At 38.0% G+C, this 23,521-nt stretch overlaps 1 protein-coding gene across 1 annotated transcript in view; it reads left to right on the plus strand.

Annotated features, from left to right (window-relative positions):
- Positions 1–422: 422 nt before the first annotated feature.
- The window catches only part of LOC106941876 (cadherin-18-like), a 30,336-nt gene continuing 7,237 nt past the window's right edge, over positions 423–23,521 (plus strand). The window contains exons 1-2 of the mRNA XM_015025013.1: positions 423–991; positions 20,015–20,309. Coding sequence (XP_014880499.1) covers positions 761–991; positions 20,015–20,309 — 526 coding nt within the window. The 5' untranslated portion in view covers positions 423–760. The remainder of the gene's footprint in view (positions 992–20,014; positions 20,310–23,521) is intronic.

Here is a 23,521-nt window from a genome sequence, read left to right on the forward strand (position 1 = left end):
TGTAAAAACTTACATTTGTATTACTCACCATGCATCAGAAACACACTAATTTTTCTTGTTAAAACGTCCAAATCAAAACACATGGAGTTACTTTTAATAAAATCAAGTCAGGCTTTGAGGCAGATTCCCAAGGCTTCATGGTTGTGACTCATGATGTCGATCTCATCAGGCGATATCAGTGACCAAGCAGACCTCTGACGGTACAGGCTGAGACAACCTTCTTAATAGCAGCTCTACTCTTTAAGTCAGAAGATATTTCCATCATGTGCGTAATGAGAGAAACAGCTGAGATAATGCAGCAGGATTCCTTGTTCCCTTTGTGTGCTCTCTCAGTCAGACAGCTTGACGTGTGTGTCCTCGTCTAGAAGGATTTATGAGCCGCAATTTAATTGGAGGAATTAGTGGACATTTAGACTCTAATATCCATCAAATTAATCTGTGTTTCCTCTGTTTTCTCTTTCAGGACATCCAGAATGGCTTCCTGGAATAACCCCTTCTCTTAGGGAGAGCTACCCAGAAGTTGGCGTTCCTTTGAAAAGTCGATCAGAGTCTGGGAAATTCCATAATGTAAATGTACCTTGGCTTTGGACCATGAACCTTAGAGGATCCCCTTCGAAGATCGTTTCTGTAGTTTGGATTTAAACTGTCGTTTTCTCTGGACCACTGCAGCGGTGGCTGTTGGAGGCGGCTGCTGCGGCAGTGGTGGGAGGACCTCGCCGCCTCGGAGTAAAGGAATACAGCTGCACAGCGCCGCGCCACCATGAGGATACCCACCACCTCTTGCCTCTGTCCCTTCTTGGTTTGCCTCTGCTTCATCCAGAGGTGCTCTGGGACGGGCCATCACGTCCCTACCAAAGTGCCCTCCAAGAACCAGACCAGATTGGCCAACGGGGAGACAGAGGTGCACCACAGACCCAAGCGTGGCTGGATCTGGAACCAATTCTTTGTTTTAGAAGAACACATAGGACCGGATGCACAGTATGTGGGAAAGGTAGGAGTTTCACTGAACAGATTCAGAGTATAAAAATGAATTATTTCCATCCCATGGAGCCTGCGTTTTGAACAGCTTATTTGGCATTTTTCTCGCTCCTCTTGTTTATTGAGAAATGGGTTACAAACAGAACAAGCTGTTCTGCTGTTTCAGATTATCATGTCAGCATTATGCAAGCTTTTGTTGTCTTGTGATTTGGGTGTTATGTGTGAGCGTTTTTTTTTAAAAGATATTTCTTCTAGTTTAATGGTTCTTTTCTGAAAATGTTTTATTCTGACTTCTTCAGAAGCACATCCTGGTGTCTCTGTCATTTTAGCTCTTCAAAATGCATTAAATCTGAAAATGGCTTTCCTTATCAAGCCATTTTTCATTTAAGATGCATAATTTGCTCTGTTGAGGGAAAGAAACTAAGATTAGACCATGAAAGCTGCTTGTCACACAATGCTTTCTGTTGGTAAAACCACAAACTTCAATATACTGTATATGAATTTATGTGACTGACCAACAAACTAAAGCATAATTGTGAATTAGAGGGAAAAACATTAGTGGCATTAGAGTATGTTTGAACCTCTTTGCACATTCCTCCTTGCAAACAAACTCAAACTCAGTCAGACTGGATGAAGAGATTTTGTTTTGATAAAAATCAGTTTTCAAGTCTTGTCTAACTGGACCGAGGTCTGATCTGAGCCTTGGGATGAAGCTACACACAGCTTTGGTATTTAAAACAACATTCAGAGGAGACTTGTAGACTGAACAGGATGTGGCTGTTGTTTCTCACTATGACTTGGCCAACCTTGCCGTTTTTCTCCCCTTTACACTCTTTAGGAATGGATCATTGACAGTCAAGTTGAAAATATATAAAAGTCTGGCAAACAGATGAGCTAAGCTAACACCGAGCCTAGCAGAACTTTGTCATACCTTTCTGACCTACTTGAGGAGCTCAAAGTGTAGATATAAAATCCTCCTTCACCAATCTGGAAGGTAGAAAGATTCAGGCCAGACATGGACAACATCTGATCGACCATGAGGAGCAACTTTGATATCATCCTGAGGCTAAATGATTAGTAAATATTGAGATGCTGTTATCAATCACAACAAATCAACATTTTCCTCCACCCTGCATTTCTAATTTGTGCAGCCAGCACATCTTGTCAACTATCAGTAGCTGCATTTCCTGATGCCTTAAATGTGATTCTTAATGGATTCACAGCAGTTTTGAAAAAAAAGAAGAAGTTTTTTTTAATCAAGTTCTTGCTTTGGTTTTTCAGTTGTATCAAAATTTGTGTATTTCTCAAAACTGCAGTGGAAAAAGTGTTTTTGCATCACGAGTCACATGATCAACAACCAGATGTTGCTGCCGACAGAAACATGAAGACGACGACATAAAGTGGTGGGAGGATGACGGCGCATCATGCTGATTGTTGACTTGTTGCAAACCTTTTCATGTGTGACTTCAGTTGTGATTCTAATTTTAACAGAAACACCACAACAGTGAAATTGTGCATTTTTGACATTAGCGGAATATCACCAACATTTTGCACATTTATAATGGAAACACAGCTCCTGTCAGGTGCAGGCATCCACTGCTGTCCTTCCAACTTGCACTTTCACTCTTGCATGTAATATATTGTGCAAACCTCTGGAAAACAAGGTGATTTCTCCATTTTGTTTATGGGCATCAGAGTAGAAGAAAGTGTCCCACACCATTTTTTTAGGTTTTTATTCGTGAATGTTTTGGAAGCCATGTTTTTACCTGCATTGTGAAAAAAAGGTCAAGGGATAAAAATACTTTTGCAAGGCACTGCTTAGACCTTCAGAGCCTTTTTCAGAGTGACTTATACTCCTTTGGGTCCAAAAAATATGAGTACTGAGACGGCTTCCTGCTGGTGCATGGTACATTGAAGACCAGTTATTGGCTGTTGGTGGTGACTTTTCTGTTAGCTTCACAATAAGCCACAGGGAGCCGGGTAAATCCTCTGCTTGCAGATTGCCTACCCCTTATCTCCTGGAATGTGAAAATGTGGTTCTCTGCTGCAGTGATCATTATTCTAGGCACTCAGGCACAGACTAATCCTCAACTGCACTCAGAGAAAAAAGAATGAGAAGCGCTCAACGCTTCTCTGGCTACACATATGTCTGTATTTTAACTATCATTTGATAGCACCAAAGAGCGAGAGAGAAGGGGAGATGGAGACGATGATCCGCTTGGACATGGGTCCTGGAAAAGAACAGCAAACATCACTTTGCGCTTCAGATGTGTGCTTATTGAATCAACCTGGGGATTTAATCGCATATCGCCTCGTTGGGCTGACAGAGAAATGTTGTTTACTGTTGAAACATGGATAATCTGCCAGTCTTTGATGCAAAAATGAACCATGAAATCTTCCGCGTCAAAAAACCACTGAGCAGGCATTGTGTCCTCGGTGAAAGCTACAACGAGGATGTTCGCAGCATATTCAAAGTGCCAGCTTAGCGATGCCCTGACTGCATAAATATGCAATTATTTATACATTAAATTGTTGGGCTGCTTTGAACTTCATTATGTCAGCTTTGCTGGTTGTGTTGTGCTGGTGCTGCAAACTACCTCAAGGGTTCTGTTGTTCCAAGCGTGCTGTGTGTGTATGGCTGCGTGCGATGGGTGCTGCTGATGAAAGCAAAATAAACATAAACAGCCAAGGCTGGATGATAACAAAGCGGTGAAAAGAAATATAAACATTATTAGGAAATCAATTTGACATGCATGTTTAAAGAGATGAGGTCTCCAGATGGCAAGCACAAAGAAACATTTAATTATGTGGGTTGAGATGGGTGTGCAGTGTCCTAATGTGGCCAGGAGACAGAATGACCCTTAATTAGATGAAAATAGCAGAGAGGAAGGAGGAGGAGGATTAATACACCCTGCATGGCCCACACTGTATTTTTTTTTTCCTTCGTCGTCTCTTTGCTTGATTAAAAACTCTGGACATTAGCGAGAAGCAAATGAACGGCTCGACTGCAGGGAAATCGCAAACAGCCCCTTCGACGATAATTGGTTCATCACAAGTTGGAAAGTAAAGGAGAAAGTTGGCGATAAGAGGTGAAATGTGGATAACAAATTAAAGAGGTGCTGAGGCATAAAGTGAAAACAATCACATTATAATGTATGAAATGGAAATTGGAAATAGGAGGCACAACGCTATCGATAATTATATTTAAAGTTGTGTGAAAAGCCAGAAGCTATGGAATAATCTTCTATTGCAACATAATCTCACTGTGAAACATTTGGAAAAACCCAAACTTTATTTTAAGTACAGTTATCCAGTTGGGGACATGCCAGTGTTATCAAATACCCAATGGAGTATGCCTGATGAATAAACACATCATTACAGTGACATAATTTACTGAATAAAAACCAATTAAAGGTGGTTGAAAATATTGATTTTAATGTTTTGACTCAGTGAGTGGGATGAGAGGCCATGATATGTGATGACGAAATATAATCAGAACAAGAGCAAGGGCATAAAATTGTCACGAGAATGGAGCCATGAGGAACGCCGCATGTAATCGTTCACCCAGATTGTTTACAGAAAGATCAAACCAACACAGACGTTTAGATCCTTTGCTGTCACGACTGATGTGTCATTCACTTCTTTTGCTGCTGCGGGTTAAAGCCAAAGATCGTTTCCCTTTCCAATAATCTTTGGAAAACATGTTATGTAAGATATGATAATTACTTGTAAGTGAAGCATTAGGTTTGATTTTTGCATTTTTCAAGTTCAATGGGAACTGATCTGTGTCAAGAAAAGAATTTACTACAGCATGTCGATGATAACTAAGAGCAGTTTAATAGACTTGGTAACCACAAGATTTGGCTTTTTGTTAGTCAGTAGAAGGTGTTAGCCGTTTTTCTTAAGATCCTCCTTATTAGATCTGGTCATTGGTCCTTTTTTATCTTTTTTTGTAACAAAGTTGATTTCATCATCCGTCCTGTAGAAATGATCACATTTAAGCAAATATCTATTTTCTTGTCACCATTTCAGTCTGTCACAACATATGCTCTCTTCTCTTTCCTGTTTTGAAGAGTGGATAAAAACTGGCCTTTGTGTCACGTGCAAGAATAGGGCTTAAATTAAGGATTGACTTTTCAAATCTTTTTAATGTGTGGCGTAATGATACTGCTATAAAAAAAACCCTCTATGAACAAGTGAAGAAAAACTTTTCTTCACTTGTCTATAAAGGGTCTTGACTGTGCCGTATTAGTTGCATTTCTGCCAATACTTTCCCACAAACAAAATATACAAATAAAGTTTTGGAACAAGTGAAGCGGCCAGTCTGTCAAGAACACTTTAATCCCCCTTAGGCTTCTCCTAATCCCTTGTGACACCTTTCTGGTGGGCTGACGCATTGGGGAAATGACAGCTTCGTGCATGAGTGAGACGCAAATGCTCAGTAAAGGACAGGACTTGTCCAGATACCAGACAGCAGACAACCCATTCTCCCAATGGGAGGTATGAATGTCTCTGTGTCAATCAGCTCAGCATGCCGCTTTGAAGTAGTCAGAGAACAGATTGGATGGTAATTTTGGATGATGCAAATACCCACACCCTGGAAGACGGTGTGCTGCTGTGAACTAGCAGCAGGATGAGGTTGAATGTTTGGAGAAGAGGAACTTGGCTGTTAGGCAGAAAACATTGATATATCTCTGGATATCATTCTGCTACTGAACAAGACAGTAAGCTGTACGACAGAATGGGTGCTTCAGCTCGGACTTGGAGTAATGCTCCTTGTCTTATGTTGTGTTCATTTGCATAACAAACCCGCAGTTTTGAAGAAAGGTGCCTGAATGTTTTATTCACGCATCTGAAAATGGGTTGCTCTGTGACAGAATCAGGCAACAACATAGTGTGTGTGTGTAGTAAGATCTGAACAATAGGAAGGAAAAGTCATGTGCTTCTCAAAGCGCTTTTCTTCCTGAACCCGCAGTTCATGCAACAAGTCCCTGCAAACTGGACCGTTTGGAAGTGTGACAAGGAACAATTCACAACCTGAACCACGATAATTAACAGCATGGATGGAATAGGAAACCATACAAAACACACAGAAACTTTTAATGTCTTTAAGACTGGAATTTAAAGGTTGCAACGGGAAAGTTAAAATAACCAACACCTCATGCTGCAGCACGGATTTGCTGCCTTTCATATTTGTTCTGTTTTTGCTTTTTTATCACATTCATGTGCTTTAAGTCATCAGATTTTCATACCAAGCAAAGATAACGTGATTACAGTGAACCATAATCTGTAAACACTCATCACTTCCTATTTTAGTGGTTTTACACACCAGATATATCTTGATATGCATTAATACACACATTGGAAACCATCTTAGCACTACTGCAGAAACTAATATCTATATCCTTCCTTATCTCTCCTCTTTGGTACCACCAGTCAGCACCAGAGAAAATAAATGGCACTTCGCAAACGTCAAGTAGTTTAGCTTCCCAGGATGCATTTCATTTGTTTCTTTGAATAATTTTTATTTCCATTCCATATGTGAGTATATGCAAATCTGTGAAATCTGAACCACGAACAGGTGGAGGTTCTCTGTGTACATCTGAGGTCAGAATTATTAGCCCTGATAAAATTACATAAGACTCTTCATGTTTTTATGGAAATGACCATAAGAAAAACTGTTCATGCAAAGAAAAACCTCCATATGCTTTGATCAGCACATTTTATTCATGTGCTGAATTGTAACAAGAAAACTGAACAATGACGAGATTTAAGTTCTTTCCCAAGTCTGGATAGGTATGAAAAATATACATTTCTAGTCTGTATTACAGTTGCACCGTCTGAACTTTCCATCCATTCGTTTGTCTATATTTCTTTCACTTCACAGATTTTATCTGCATTTATTTTTATGGTATAATTTTGAAAATGGAAAGTTATGATTGACACTTCTAGGATGTTGACTGTACAAAAGTATGTATATTGAACCCTTGTTTTCCAAATACAATAAAGATTTACAGTTAATTTGCATTTTTTAGTTTCCTGTTCAGTAGAAAATATTTTTTTCAGCTTTACTCAGATTTTTAAATATGGTCTTAATTCCTAAAGAGCCTCTGGAAATCATTTTAGTGAAATAGAAGCTGCTTATTCCATGCCCACTTTGTTGCTGTGACAACAGGCTAAAACAGAAAACAAAATTGTTCTTTTATACATTTACAGCAATAAAATGTATTGGTTGAAATAATCATGGATGGATTTGAAAGAATTAAATGAAAATCAGATGCTAACTTCAGCGTCAGTGCCTGAGTTGTTGGCCTTTAGCCGTGCATGTCGCTGCACGTCTTTCCTAAAAGTCTTCAAACAACCTTTTTGTCTCCTGTGCTACCAAGCATTGCTATGCAAACTAAAATGTGGGCTTCCTAAGTGGTAGTTTAGCCTAAAATACTTCAGCTAAAGGTTTCAGGAGAACGATGACTCATAACTGTCGTTCTTTTGGTGCATGTATTCTCTTTTGGGTCGATATTTCTCATTGTTTGAGGTCACTGCTTCTGCACTTTTAAGCATGCTTTTATTTTTCTCCGTCTATTTTTCCTTGTATTTTGCTCCTTGATCTCAGTCTGTGATTTTTCTGAAGCCTTAAATATTATGAATTTTGCCAAGCCCTCCAGGTTTGGAGGGAGCTTAGCCAAGGTGCTGGACTGCTCATTTCAATTTTTCTGGCCTTTGCTTAGACACAGAATGAGAACAGGAAGGGGAAATTGAAATACAAAAAGGATATAAATGCAACACAGCACTGCAAAAACACAAATCTTACCAGTTCATTTTGGTTTAATTCCCAATATAAATATCTTACTACACTTAAAAAAAAAGACAAAAATGACTTAAAATTAACTTTTCAGCAAGAAATATGAGTTTGTTTTAAATAGTTAATATTGGTGAAAAGGTGCTTATTAGACTTGCAGATTTTTTAACTTATATCAAGACCATTTACCCATATTATATATGAAATAATCTGTCAATGGAGCAAGTACTTTTTCATCAATATTAATTATTTAAAATAAGCAATTGAAAAATTGTTTCAAGACTAAATTAAATCCTAGTATTTTGTAAATAGTAGGATATCTACAAAAATACTGAAAAAGGAAGGGCAAAAATAACTGTTAAACTTTTATTGTTGTTTGATTTGATTCAAAATCTAATATTAATTTAGGCTAGTATCTCTGATTTAGTCCAGATTAGCTAAATCTGTGTAACGCAAACTATAATGTATAATTTCAAAAGTGATTTGCTCTGTTTTTTTATGTGTAACAGAAAAAACAAGCTCCACTTTGACACTTAAGACAATTTCTCTTTGCCTCTGACTCCGCATGAGGTAACAACCTCTGATCTGACAGCTTGATTTTTACAGTGTGCTAAACTTCAGCAGCTGTTACCAAGTTGCTCCCAGGACTCAGAGCATCTCATCAGCATAAATAAATATAACAATCCTCCCTGTTGGGGAAAACAGCAACTCGTTTCCATTTTTCCTCTCAGATGTCAAAATAGAGGACAACTGTTGGGGCGGATCGGCGCGATGTGCATTAACGGCGTGTCTTCAGCACGCCCCTCATCACTTCCTCTTGATGTATGGTCATTAGGCAGGCGCTCCGTCATCAGGGCTCGCTGTGACTGTTGCAAATCAATCAAAGCGAAGGGGCGCTCACAGGAGTTGATTGGAAGGGAGTATGGCCAAAAGGTGGTGATAATCAGTCAATCAAGCACACCCACATAAGAAAGAAATAGATTAAGTCCCCTTGAGTTAAGTATGGGAGCCCGGATTTAATCAACAACAAACCCTCCCCTTTAAAACGAGAAGCCAAGAAACGGATCATCACATTTGGTTGGATGTTCAGTCGTCTTTTTATTTCTCCCTCCCTTCTGCTACCTGGCCCAGCGTGTGCTGCTGGAATACCAAGATTTCCACTTTTAACTTTTCAATTCTAGACAAAAGTTTTAAAGAGACGTTCAGATTCTGTGTTTAAAGATTTACAAAGTTGCAATAAACCTGTAGAGTAGGTGGGTAATAGTAATGTTTATTTAAAAAGTCTTGCAGCAAATTTTTCGGACCAAAGTTGAAATTATATAATTGTGCAAAGACAATGTGCTTACATATTATCATGTTGTATAATTCTCAAAAACTCATGAAAATTGTGCATATAGTGGATTTGTTCATGTTTCATCCTCATTAAAAAAAGCCTCAGTTTCCTGTTAGTTGACAGAAATGGATCTGTGTGTTTTACCTTTACCTTCGTTATGATTAACAGGTAATTGAGTTAATGTAGCCCTTCTGTAACCTCAAGCTAACCTACTCTGTGTCCTCTGACCACTCAGAGCATTTTTAGCCTGTATACTGTAAACCTGACATGGTTGAGTGAAAATCACCAGTTTCTGAAATACTTTACTGTCATTTAATTCTTTGTTCCAATCCATCCGGATGCTTCATTTGAACTTCAGGAAGTCTTTCTTACATCTAGAAGCCTGAAATGATCAATAATATATTGACTGTGGCTGTCATAATAATAAGTAAAAAGTGCATGTTTCTCTTTTATTATAGTAAATTAAGGTGAAATGTGACTAAAATTCTCCATATATCAGACAAAATCCCCACCTAGTCCAAGTAGACGTAATGAGGAGGAATGTATTAATGTTTAGCTCTAAAACAGTTTCAAATATTGGCTTGTTCCACCTTAAATGTTGCTCAGGATTGTAACCCTAATTGGTTCATGAAACAAACATGAAGTCCAGGATCTCTGTGGGTATAACTGCTGCAAAATCGATTAGAAATCAATACAGGTTTGATTAGGAAAGGCATTGCCAATGTAATGTAATTTCTTTTTCTTCTCAGATTCTGCTTTCACCAGCATTTTTTTCCTGCATAATATTCTAGTTCTCTCTCTTATATTCCAGCAGTAAAGGAAGCGCCTCTTTAAATTAACACAAAGCAAACAATCCAAGGCAGGCGCACACGCCGAGCGTCGTACGCCCAGTTCAGCCAAGTCGTTACAAAGAACGTCCACCAGTAAAGCAGTCCAACAATTCAGGGTCTGTACAACTGGAAGCACAAAGCCAGGGCGGTTGAAAACAGAAACGGAGTGTAAAAGAGAATTCATGGCACCTAAACACATTTATATGATCCTCCACAGAGCATTTTTACACCAGTCTGCTGGATTCTAAAGACTCTATTATGTGCGGTGAGTCTCTTTTAAACAGCTATTCTTCATATTCCAATAAAATTTTCAGTCAGACTAAGTAATTTCCTTGACTTCACCTGAAATGGCTGCTGTGTCTCTTTGAATTGCTGCCACTCCTAAAGCTTTTGGCTGATGGCTCCAGAGGCAGGTGGCCACTCAGCCTTATATTTGTTCAGCAGACAAATTGGCAGGAATAGCATAATTGGCATGGTGCTTATGTCTGAAGTAAGATTAAATGCTGGAAATGTGCAGCCGGCTCTCTTTGCGCATAAACAGAGAATTTTATCCGTTATGTTTTATTGTCGAATAGGGTTGTTGGTAGACGCCGCCTGCACCGGCTGCACCGGCTTCACACTTTTTATTTTTTTTCCTTCTGAGGATGCTCATAACAAATGGTGCTTTTTTTAAATTTACTGGTAGGAAGATGGAGGTATTGATGGTTCTTTGTAATGGAATCCATTTCAACGTATAGTGATGAAAAGACTGAATGACTCAGTGATTATTCTGTTGGCAGAATTCATATCTGGCTCTTTACACAGTGTGTCATCGCTTTTCTTAAACTTTTACAGTCAGGTGGAAATCTAATAAAGATGCATTCTTCTGCTGCCTCGTATGGGAATGTTTCAGATCATACAAAGAAGATTCCAGAAAGAAGAATAAAAAAAGATAAAACATTCAACACATCCAACCTGGCCTTATGTAACATCTAATATACAATATTGCACTTAACAGGGCAAGCAATTACTAGAATTTGATTTATTGGTATTCAGATGCAATAAAATAGAGATAGCCTTTATCAGACAGTCGTTGACGTTTCTGAATTAAGGATTTAAAGGAAAGTACCAGCACCGACCGGCTCTGCTGTGGCTCTTGTGTCTAAGAGTTCTTTGAGGGGATTACCCAGACCCTTCAAAGTGTGAGAAAATTTACATATTTATGTCTAAATGTGCTGCATAAGACTAAATGTGCTTTAGTGTTGGTGCTTTTTGAGCGAGAGCCCACACAGGAAGCATGACATGCATGTTTCTCATCTCTGCACTTTTCCAATAATACCAGCCGTAGATTATAACTAAAAGTCCACATGCATGGAGAGAGGCATTGCTACGTAAAGGCAGCAGCAGCTAAGCAGCATGGTGAGCATGCACACGTAAAACAGGAACAACTCGCCAGAGCAGAAATGGAGAAAAAAATGATAAAACTACGTTGACTTTTCTTCTTTCGCAAAATATACCATTTGCGGTTATGCAGAATCCACCCTGTGCTTTATATTTTAGTTTGGCATGATATAATATGATAAATTTGTGTTTGAATTCAGCTTGTTCAGCTTAATATACCGTTTTTTTTGTTTTTTTTTGACTATTCACGCGCTTTTATTGGTTTCGTCCAGAAAGTCACTATCTTCAAGTAAACACCTGGATCATCAACATGTGATTAATTCAGCCCCCCTGCCCGTCACCTGGCCACGCAAACTGAGCTCCATTGTATTGTTCAATGGCTGCTGGAAAAGCTATTAAAGTCTGCTTTCTTGTTGGTTGTGCAGGCGGCTCTACTTTTGCTTTTCAAAGATGTATGATTGCATAGATGCACATGGGTTTGCATCCATTTTCACATGAGAGTGTAAATGTTGAGCTGGGGGCGTGGCCAGCAGCAGTTAATCTGAATTTAGAGTTGATTAAACTCATCCTGACAGGAGATTAAAAAATGCAGAACTGACAGAATAAAATCTGATAATCTAAGAATAATTTTGTGCAAAATATCTAATGAATATTTTTTGTGTAGCCCATAGACCTGTTATTTTTAACAATAAAAGATGTGATTAATGCAGATGACAAATATTTAAAAGATTGAACAAAACTCTGTAATATATGTTTAGATTCATTTAGAATCAATATTAAGCAGCAATAATCAATTCAGCCATTAAAGATTACTCTAATTCTTCCTCTCTGAAATTGTATTTTTTTCATTTTGACCTCTCGGTTGTGATGAGATGTGACATCCACTGATTGGCTGTGCAGCTGTAATCACAAGAGCCAGCTTAAGTTTCATTATCAAAATGAGCAGAATTACCGCTTTGCCTTGCAGAAGTAACATTATTCGCACAGATTTCTGTCGGGTTTGATTTCTCCCTCAAATCTGTTGCCTTCCTGTAATTGACTTAGGCACCTGACAAGTGGCACTGGCAGTAAGCCGTTTGGTTGCAAGTACCGATTAGCTTGTGAACACAAACAATGTAAGTCTAGTTGTTGGCAAAGACTTTGCTGAATCTTCACTGTGAGAGAGGGAGAGAGGCGAAGATGAAAACTTTTGGGCCTGCTGCTTTGAGCTTGGAGTGTTCTTTTTCTGTCATGTGGCCTTGGAACCTCAGACTCTGCTGATTACTTTTATCTCCACAGAAATGCATTTCCACCTGCCAGCTGCCAGCCTCATACCAGTCACCTATCCCACTAGTCTTTAATAAAGTCGCCCATAGAGACCTGGAGATAAACACAATCCCTTGTTTTGATGCCCTGTAGATGAAATGGATTTCTCAAAGTCTTTGTGTAGATATGACAACACAACATGGTGGCAGAGGTTATATATCAAGTTCATTATAAAGCTGCGATGCCTCTGCTCTCACCAGCATGAATATGATTCTCAGAAATTCTCATGTATTATTTACAGCATAACGTCATTATCTTAGTTTTGTTTTTTTACTCCCCATCTTTTCCACTGTCCTGCACTTAGTCCTGATGTATGTTAAACTTACATCAGTTCAGCTTTGTAGCTTAAAAAACTGACTCTAACTGGGGTAAAGCTTTCTACCAGGAAATTTTCTGTGTGGCTAAAATGAACTTTGATTAAATAAAACATTGTGGTGGCGCTGTGTGAAGATAAATGGACATTTTTTCTGCAGCTGTTCAGATGTGTTTTATTGTTAAAGCAGGAATGTGGATTATATTTATTATTAATACATATCTATCTTTTAGAAGCAGCCATTTTACATTAAAAATATTTTATTGCACTGCAATACTACCCAAAACAGTCTCCAGATGTTAGCTTCTGCAGTATTGCTAAGATGGTTTCCTCTGTGCACATCAATGCACATTATATCTGATGTTTGAAATATTAAAATAAGCCGTTATGAACTTCAGCTGTTTGCAGGCGACTGTTTAACATACAACTAACAATTAATGTTTAATTTATGTTTATTTTCTAGAAATGGCTTGAGTGACTAATTGGCACTGGGGATTTTGTTGAAGACAATCATGTCTTACGGTGGGATTTTCTCCACATGGCGCTCAGATTAAACATGCGGTTTTTAAAAATGTTTTTAGTGAGATTATTTTTGCTGCAATAAATGGTTTACTTTAAGGGTTTTAACAAATCTCTGTGTACTGAATGTGGTGTGAACTAAATGGACGCTGTTGTGAAAATAAGAAATCCTCAGGCTATATTTAAAGACGGGTGTTATTTCCATCAAAAGATTGCAGACTTGAATCACAAAACTTGCATGCACACACACAAAGAATCTGAAATATTAATGTACTCATACGTGGAAAACCAACTGTGTTTTCATTTTGCATCCAGATCCCTGCAGTGCAAATGAGGGAACAGCATCCAGGTTAAATTGACTCCTCTCCAGTTCTTCTGCCGACTCCTTTAGAAATGCTTCCCTTTGCCGTAGGAATCCCTAGAATTACATTTGCATTATTTTTTACTTCAGATTGGGTAGTAAAACTATTGCTTAAAATAACATTTGTTTATTTTCACCACTTATAAAATCCTTCTCTAAAAGCAATAAAATCAGGAAATGTTTCTAGGGCCTAACATTTGATTTAAAAAATATCATTTTTAGACTCACACAGTCACCATGCACCCAGGCTGATGTGTGTGCTGTAAATGCAGAGCAATGTAAACTAGGATAAAATGTATTGTTTGTGTAACATTGTGAACAATCAAATAGAAACGCTCTGAGAAAAATTCAGTGGTATATTTACAACGCAATGCAATTTGCTTATTTTTTGCACAAACTTTATGCTTTAATTTTGCTCTGGATTCTCCAACTACATGCAGAAACAAACACATTCCAACTCCATCACATGTGCATCTGTCTTTGGATCCGGTTACAGTTTTTTTTTTTTTTTTTTTTTTTCCAAATAGATAAGAGAAAAAAAAATATTTTTTCTCTTAACAAATACTTAAAACTGTACAAACTGTACAAGTTAGACTGTTTTAGTCTAATCCATACTGTTGTAGCTTCATATTAGAAATTGATTTATTTAAAACTAGCAACTAATGCTCATTATTTTAGCATAGCTGCAGAGTTGGAATACTCCTTTGACTCACTAAAAAGGAAGTGTATTTAGTAAAAAAAAACAATATACATATGTAATTATTATATTTAGACATTGCAATAATATGCTTCAACAATTAGTGATATAAAGTTAAACTGGAACATCAATGCTTGTGTTTTCTTGACATTTTTACAGCCTCTTAATTTTACTCAGTAACCGAAAAACTTAACTTATTTAGATCAAGTTTCTCCAGTACTTGATCTTGATCAGATTGTGTGATGAAAAGTAAAACAAAAACAAAACAATAAAAACCAAAAACAGAACTTTAACACAGATTTTGATAACTTTTTTGATGCAGTAATTAATTTTGAAGAACTATTAAACTCAGATCACTCGGTATGATGAACAGTTTCAGCAGGCATTAGGTGTTTCATGCTGATGGTGTCATAAACAGCGCTGGTCTTTCGTAATAGCATGCTGCTTCCTTTGGGTTTAAGTTTTACAAGAGCTTTCTGAGTAAATTGGACAATTTCTGAATCCTCTCAGCTATTGTTGAAACACAAGGATTTATTTGCTGTGAAAGGAGAAACAAAGACTGAGAGAATTTGTCAACAAAAATGTTGAAAAGATTACTAGCTTCGGCTAGTTTTTTCTCCAAAATGTTTACTATTTCATAATTCTGCATAATGTGCATGAAAACGGAGATTCCCCAAAATACATCAATTGTACTTCTGCTACTGGTGAGTGATTAGATTTGCTTTTTAGCAATGCTTTAAGGTTTATGTTGATTTGTATTCTTTGGATTTCTGAATTAGACAGTGTGTTGTTATGCAAAATCTTTATAAATTAAAAAAAGTTGATTGGAAAAATTCCTCTAAACTCTGTTCCTGATGGAATTTGTCTATAAATTGCTTGGACTCCTGTAAAAGTGATTTATTCATCTTTTTAAATAAGCTCTTGGTATAATGGCACAAACTGACATATTTGAGTCTAATCCAGTTTTTCCTAGTGTAAACAAAGCCACACACAGATGCATCACAATGCCTGCACTGCCTTACATTAAGCCTGTAACATTTATGTAATAGCATGCAACCTGTTGACTCTTTTATCACCAATAGATTTGGGAAGGCAATAGCCTGTGAATACATCATTGGTTCGAATTTTGCGGTTCATGATTTATTGACTCTTGCAAAGGAAGTCAATAGCTAAATTAGCAGTCTGTCTGAAGGCAAAATTACATTTATGAGGTGGAGTGGAGGCTGCTGAGCTGAAGTGGATATATGCTTTTAGCAGATATGGATTTGGATTGTTGTTAAGTAATAACTCTAATTCTTTGACCTGAAATCATAAATTTAGAGTTGGGAATTGATTATCCAACTCAAGCCAGCAGTGGAACATGAATTTTTCTGCGAAAGTGACAATAAATCAAAAGAGAGTAGGCAGTAGGCATTCACAGGCTGCAGTCCACCAACAAAGCAACAGGGTAATAGGGCTCTCCCTCACTGCTGCTGTATGCAAACAATGTCCAATTCATTTTCCCTTACACTCTGTAGGTTGTGTTTCTTATTAGTTATATCTAGCCTCTAATTAAATACCTGATTCATCGGGATCTATGACTCCTTATCTAATTACAGGCTGGATATTTACAACAGGAAGGACAGCCGGCTCATCAGGAGTCAGGCCCAGAATACACAGCAGCTCTCTAATTGGAAATTCATTTAGTAGTTCAGGTTTTGATTGGAAGTGGCCCTCAGACCTTTCGATATGTTAAGTACCCACTGTCTGTGCATTGAAATAGATATTGAATTTAGACTGTTATTAAACATCCACTTAGATGCACTTTAATGCGTTTTTTATATATTTACTCATCAGCCAGGAGAAACGTTCATGACATGGATCTGCAGAGGACGTTATCAGTGTTTCCATGCAGTTTGGGAATGTATGAAAAAGCATAAAATGTTAAGGTTTACAGGTCTGGATAAGTATGAACAATAAAAGGAAATAGTTTGTATTTCCTTTTTTCTCCAAAATTTTTACTATTTCATAATTCTGCTTAATATACATAAAAATATTATGTTTTATGAACAATATACATATATTTGCAAATATATATATATATATATTTCCATCCATCCATCCATTCTGGCTGCGCAATATATCGTAAATATAACGTCATCACAGTATTAGTGTCTGATTAGGACTATTTTGACTATTTGGAGTGTTAGAAAATATATTCCAACTGTTATGAACTTGTATTGAATGCTGATGCTAAGCTAAGCCTGTTGGACCGGACCTCATGGCTGAACATTTGCATTCTTTGTTTGAAATGGACAAAATGAATCAAACTCCTGGGTTCAGCTCCCGGTCTCAGGCTGTTGGTGCATGTCTACTCCTCCTCTGTCTTCCCCATATTCTGCCTTTTCAATGTTCAATAAAGCCCACAAGTACAGAAAAGTTCAGTTTTACTGCTGCTCTTCATTGTACAATGGCTGCTGGAAAAGAAGTGTGTTTTGTTGTTGACTTACTATTCAGAAACTATCTACTTCAATCTTGTTGGTTGTGTAGGAGGCTCCACTTCTGCTTTTCAAAGATGTACGGTTGTATAATTGCAGCCATTTTCATGTGTGAGTGTAAACGTACTTCTTCAAGGAAGCATAATGGGTCACCTGTAGCAAGAGTCAAGCTGTTGTGTTAGAGCCTCGCCGTATGGTGCAACTATATCAACATCTCTGTACGCTTGTAATATTAATATTGCAAAGGATTGCTTGAAATGGAGTAATTGCTGAGTAAGATAATACAGCTGCAATGAGGTCACATTTTTCATTGCATTGTAATCATGGGAATGTTAAATAGAGCTTCACAGCAGTAGATTTCCCAACCGGACATGGATTACAGACATGGCTGAAAAGGAAAGTATATGGGACACAGAAGCAGTGGGGAAATTTTGAATTAATGGTCATCACTATTATTTCCAAATATATCTTCATTATGTAATTTCCTAACATTATGCAGCCATATTTGTAGTCGTAAAACTAACAGCCAAAGTAGCAGATGGAGGTCAAGCTAAGGAAATGCTAAACATGAAACGGTGAGAGCGGAGAAAAGCTCCTGCACAAAGCTTCATTATAACAGGGTGGTCTCTTTAAGACTGTCACACTGGACCAGTACCCCATAATGATAGATAGCCTCTATATTTAGATTACTGTGAAAGTAGACTGTCTTGTCCTTCGCTTTATCCTGGGCTCTAAAATATTGTCCCAATTTGAACAGTGCACTGATTACAGAAACAAATTTAAAAAGATCAAGAAACTATCAGAATGAAATTATGAGACATAATAAATGAAAGACGTTCAAACTTTGTGTCTCCATTTGTTACAGTTTTCCAGCCATTTTAGATCCTCTAATGTCATAAAACCAACCACATGTTCAATTTCAATAGTATTTATTTAATTAAATTAAGTATTAAATAACAACAAATACCACGTAGCTAATTTGCACAGTTGGTCTTATGGTTATATAAAACAAAAACATTGTACAAAATCGTGTCTGATGCAGAATGTCTTTTTTTAGAGCCGTTCAGCTTCATTATGCTTTTCAGGGAATTAGTCTAACTGCTCCTAATTTACAATAATCACTCGCGCAGCAGGGCTGCACAGTGGTTAGACAGTTAGCACAATCACCTGAAGATCAACAAGATCTAGATTTAGTTTCAGATTTTCTCTGTGCATGTGGAGCTTTTAGGTGCTCTTGAACTTTAAAGTGAGTTTATTTTTTTGCTACCCTAATGGGTTTGTGTAACCATTATGGATGGCCCAGTTACAGGAGAGAAACACACGGACTTCATGGAATTACAGTGTTAAAATGTAAGTTTTTTTTAACAAAAATGCACAATTAAAAAAAAAAAAAAATCAGTGCAACTTTTATTACTGCTAAAAGACACATCTCAAACTATAACATAACATAAATTATAATAAATTCAGGAGTTTGATTCTTTATGCATGTTTTCTACCCCACTGTTTGTGCTGAGTACCATTAAAACACAGGAGCTGATGATTGTCAGGTATTTAGCATTTGTAGCTAGCTTTCAGTGGGTTGTTTATTTTACCATTAGACTCTAACTCATATATTATTCCAAAGGTTGTTTGATTGACAGTTATTTTTTTTTTCCTGCAACGTTTCACTCAGTTAATAAAATACTTCTTATATTTAATAGTATTAGCATGCCACCTTTATTTTGAAATTCAGCTTCACTGGAAAAATGTAAAACTGCTTCCCTGCTGAGCTTTTGGCATAAAAGTCTTAATCCTCTTGGTATCAATTATGGCTGAACCAATGGTTTAGCTTCTGCTTTATTCCTGTGGGTTCTGGTTAGAGAAAAAAGGGAACACTTGTAAGGATTTCCTTCAAACCTTTAATCTCTAAAGATGCGGTTCTACAGGGATGCTTGGGTATAGTAGCGCCTGAGAGAGGTATATTGAATAATGTGATGCCTGAGTTTGATGTCTGACCGATTTTTAAAGGGGAGGAATGTGGGCCAGAGACCACCATGCAGTGAATTAATCCTGTAAAGCCTACTACTCTACGGAGTTCAGAGCCTCTACATAAAGTACAGCTTATTGAGATGCAACTCATAGCCTTTTTCTCTTCATTAGTTTCTGTCCTGAGGAGGAAAATGCCCATGGCTCTCCCAATTTTTCTAAGTGGTGAATAAATGATAAATGTTTTGTATTCTAAGTAGCTTTAAATGTCCATTGCAAAAATGTTTATACTTCTTGAATGTTTAGAGCTCTTTTAGATCCATTAACTAACAATAGAAAGATGGATGGAAAACCTGTACAGGCTGCAAAAAAACTGCTGTCTGGGGTAAAGGTTTACCTTCCAGCTGAACAACAACCCAAACATACAGCCAGAGTTATAATGTAATGGTGTAGCTAAGTGTTTCTTTACCCAGAGTTCCTCTTGTTTTACATGCTCCATCACGCCTGGTTCGAAACACCCAAGTCTTGTTAGTTGGTCCTTTCAGTATGCAGACATAAATCCACTGGGAATCAGGCATACAACTTATAGACCTGTGTGAATAAATGGTTTCTATAGAATATGACTGAGATTTGAAAGAAAGGAGATAAATTCAAGGTTTGTTGTGTGCAAAGCTGGTAGAGACATCAGCATGAAAAGTTCTTCTGTAATTACTGCGAAACCCGATTCTACAAGGTATCGAGTCGGGAGCGTCGAATGCAAACGCATGATATACTGTTTACATTTTATTTATGAAAGATTTGAAACCCATGTGACTTTTTTTTGTGCTCTACTATTATGCTCTACATTTTGTTGGTCTGTGTTTAAAAACCTACTAAACAACATGGATGTTTGTAGTTGTCTCATTAAAAAGTGAAAGGCGTGTGAAGACTTTTACAAGCTGCTGTATTTTCCATCGCAACATTTCAGTTGATTTAAAAAAATAAAAGCATTTAAATGTTTTAGGAACATCTTGTCCTCCACATTCTTACACCCTTTCTTTGTCTGCTTTCCATGCAGCTTCACTCAAACTCAGATAAAGGCGATGGATCCGTCCGATACATTCTGAGTGGAGAGGGAGCCGGGTCTATATTCATCATCGACGAGGTGACGGGTGATATTCATGCCACCAAGAGCCTGGATCGAGAGAGGAAAGGACATTATGTCCTGCATGCTCAAGCCTTGGACCGCAACACGCAGGAGGCCCTGGAACCGATGTCGGAATTCATCATCAAAGTCCAAGACATCAACGACAACGCACCTCAGTTTCCAGATGGACCCTTTGTAGCTACGGTGCCTGAGATGTCTGAAGTGGGTGAGTAGTGCAGCTTAATAACCTGGAGCTCTACATGATTGTCCTCTCTTGTCAATTGCCATAAGTCAGAGAGAGAGAATGGAAAAGACAGTCAGAAATGAACTTGAGTGGTTTTATTTGCTACTTTTTATGTAACACTCATGCCATCATTACGTTTGTGCTCTGCAGTAAAAAGGGAAAATATCAAGGGAGGACCTTTGGCTTCACCCTTGTGTATAATTTAAAACTACTCAGAGTAAAATGCCCCAGTGGAAAAGACGGTATTAATGTGAAAAAGTGCAATCAAACATTTACCCTGTGCTGCATTCTGGTTTGACAATCTTCTCCAGTATGTTTGATCTTTTCTAAGCCCGAGTCCTCTTTTTCATCTCTCTCTCTCTCTCTTGGGTGGGCAGGTCTTTATGAGCACTCAATAGTGCCTCCACCATCACCACTGCAGAGTTACCCCCACACTACGGAGGAATGTAAAGCCTCCAACCTCTTTCGCTGAGACAGCCACTCTTCTCATGCCCTAGCATCATGTGGCCAAACATCCATGTTTTATTTCTTTTTTTTTTCTGCTTCCTTTTATAGCTCGGGTGAACAAAAGCTGCTGCTTTTTTTTGTTTTTTTTTCTCAGTCCAGTGGATTTTGCCTCACGGCACAACAGCTTTAAAATATGACGCTCTAATACTTTAAAATGATATGTTGCTGGCCCAAACTGCAGCCAAACTGCTGTCAGAGTGATTTTGCTTCAAATGCAACATAAAGAAGCAGGTTTGTGGAACTGACAGTGAGGTGGAAGCATCCCGTTTATTTCTGTCCTGTATAAAATCACCCACAGAAATATATCAGAGGATGAACGGCTTCATCTGGGTCGGAGGAGATGCAGGAATCCGATTAAACATGCAGAGCTCGACAGGTCTGTCAGAGCCCTCTTTATATACGGTCAATATCTCGATGGTTGCTGTCATGAATATTCATGAGCAGGCCAGACCTGATGCACACAGAGCTCTGCTTGTTACTGTGTAGGTTTCTGACTAAAGCATGTCAAATAAATGTTTCATAATCGCAGGTGATAAATATTTAGGTGTTGGTTTAGGGATAAATGTGTTGGGTACTACCAGGGGAGAGAATCATACATTTTTAACCAACTGTGAAGGAGTTTAATTTTTCTATCCTGACCTCTAGATTGAATGGAAAGCAAAGTGGCTGTGTTATGCAAAAGTATTTATACCGTCTCTGCTTTATTACATACATGATGATGTCGGAACTACAAATTTACAAGTACAGTGCTGGAAAACAATAGTTAGACCACTTAAATATTTATTCAGTTTTGGGGTTTTTTGGTCACAGTTCAGATTATTAAACTGATTTTAATAGCCGATAACTAGAATGGATACATTCACCATCAGGTGAATTAATTAGAGGTTATTTAATTAAGAAGTCAAGCATAACCAAGGACTGCATATTCTTAGACCTGTTGAACCAAGACTGATTTAAATCAGGATTTCTGCAGGTTTTACTAACTCAAATTTAAGACTTTTTAAGACCGCTATGAATGAAATGTAAAACTTGTATCACAACAGAAATCTACAAAAGAAAACCGCAAAATTGTATATTTCAGTAGTGCCTGGCTTTTTAGTAAGGAATGCATGTAGAGTTGTACGGGTTGGAAACAACAGAGGCGGAGAAGAATGTCATCCAGCCAATTAAAACTATTTATCTAGCTAACAAGGGTTTATTAGCGGCTAGTTAGCAATAGCCACAACCGACTATGAAGATGTCTGTGCGTGACTCAAACGTTTGCTTGACAGAAAAGTCCTGTGAGAAAAATAAACTACGTAGAGTGCAAGGTTAAATAGTCTGTTGAGTTTTTCTTAAACTCAACAGTTTGGTTTTATAATTTCAGCCACTTGGTGTGAACACATACTGGGAGAGCTTGTGTGAGATTTAAATGCTAACTTCCCAAATTCTTTGTTCACATAGACGCATGCAGTCACAGCAGTCTCACAGCACGCTCAGAACAGTGGCACAAATGTAATACCATAAAGTTTTTAACTAAATGCATAAAACGTGAGGGTGTTTAATCCTGTCACCGGGAAAAGTGAAGGGTGTTAAAACACGGATGTGACGTCCGTGTGAAGGTGACACCGACGACTCAACTGGCGTTACCTTAAAAAAGACGTGTCTGCTTCAAAACCATCCAATATGGCTGAAATGAAACAATTCTGCAAAGACAAGAGGGTAAAATTTATCCTCCGTCATGTAAGAAACACTTGATGGCAGGTGATGTTCAGAGGACAATTACCTGTTTGTGCATTCAGGTTCTTTGATGCAAACATTTTGCGCCCTGAAAAACATGCAAGTGTGACAAACGATAGCTGCAGATTGTTTTCACTTTGCAGGATTCCCTTTCAAACTATGTTAAAGTTTAAGGTTGTGGGTGTCAATACTTCAGAATGTCTGTTTTCTTGAGTTAATCTCTCAGTTTTCATCCTTACCTATTCCAAGGTTTTGGCACAAACTCAATCATCAGTTGCATGTGATAAAATCAATCACCACTGACATCCCAAAGAAATAAGTCATTTTTACCCAGTGATGGGTAAAGCAATTATCCTTTTTGCCCGCCCCCATTATACTTTTGCCCATGGTCATTAAAGTAAATCGGCTTCAGCCGAGTGTCTTCAGCGTCAAATCGGCTGTAACAATCAACTGTCCTCACACTCCACAGCACTAATCCCCCCTCCACATTTGTCAATACTAAATCTCCTAAGTGTAGGAATGGTCTGTGTTGGACTGTGGCAGCTAATTGCTTGTGATGTTCCTTTTCCCCCCGTCTTAAATGATTAGCTGGGTACATGTCAGGTAGTTCAGCTGCATGATCTTTACTATATTCACTGGGGACATAGTATTGTAGTGAGTGCTGGTTTAAAGGGGATCAAGTCAGCAGTATTTGTTTTCCAGCAGTGGTTTAAAGATGCATTTAGCTTCTGTGACAAGATGAAAAACGACTGAAGGATCATAAGATCGAGGGAGAATAATCTGTGTCAAGAATTTCAATCAGAAATGTTGATGCGCTTGTTGGATTTAAGCTTGTGGGTGGGAATGAAAACTTCAAAACACAAAGGAAGATCTTGAGCACGGCTAAAGGAGTGCTAGGCACATGAATATATTCTTCCTAACCAGCTGCGTGTTATTTGGCACTCTTTTGCTGCAAGCATTAACTTTTT

This window comes from Poecilia latipinna, unplaced genomic scaffold (genome assembly GCF_001443285.1).
Source record: "Poecilia latipinna isolate Pla-1442-1.1 unplaced genomic scaffold, P_latipinna-1.0 Scaffold3916, whole genome shotgun sequence".
NCBI classification, from domain to species: Eukaryota; Metazoa; Chordata; class Actinopteri; order Cyprinodontiformes; family Poeciliidae; genus Poecilia; species Poecilia latipinna.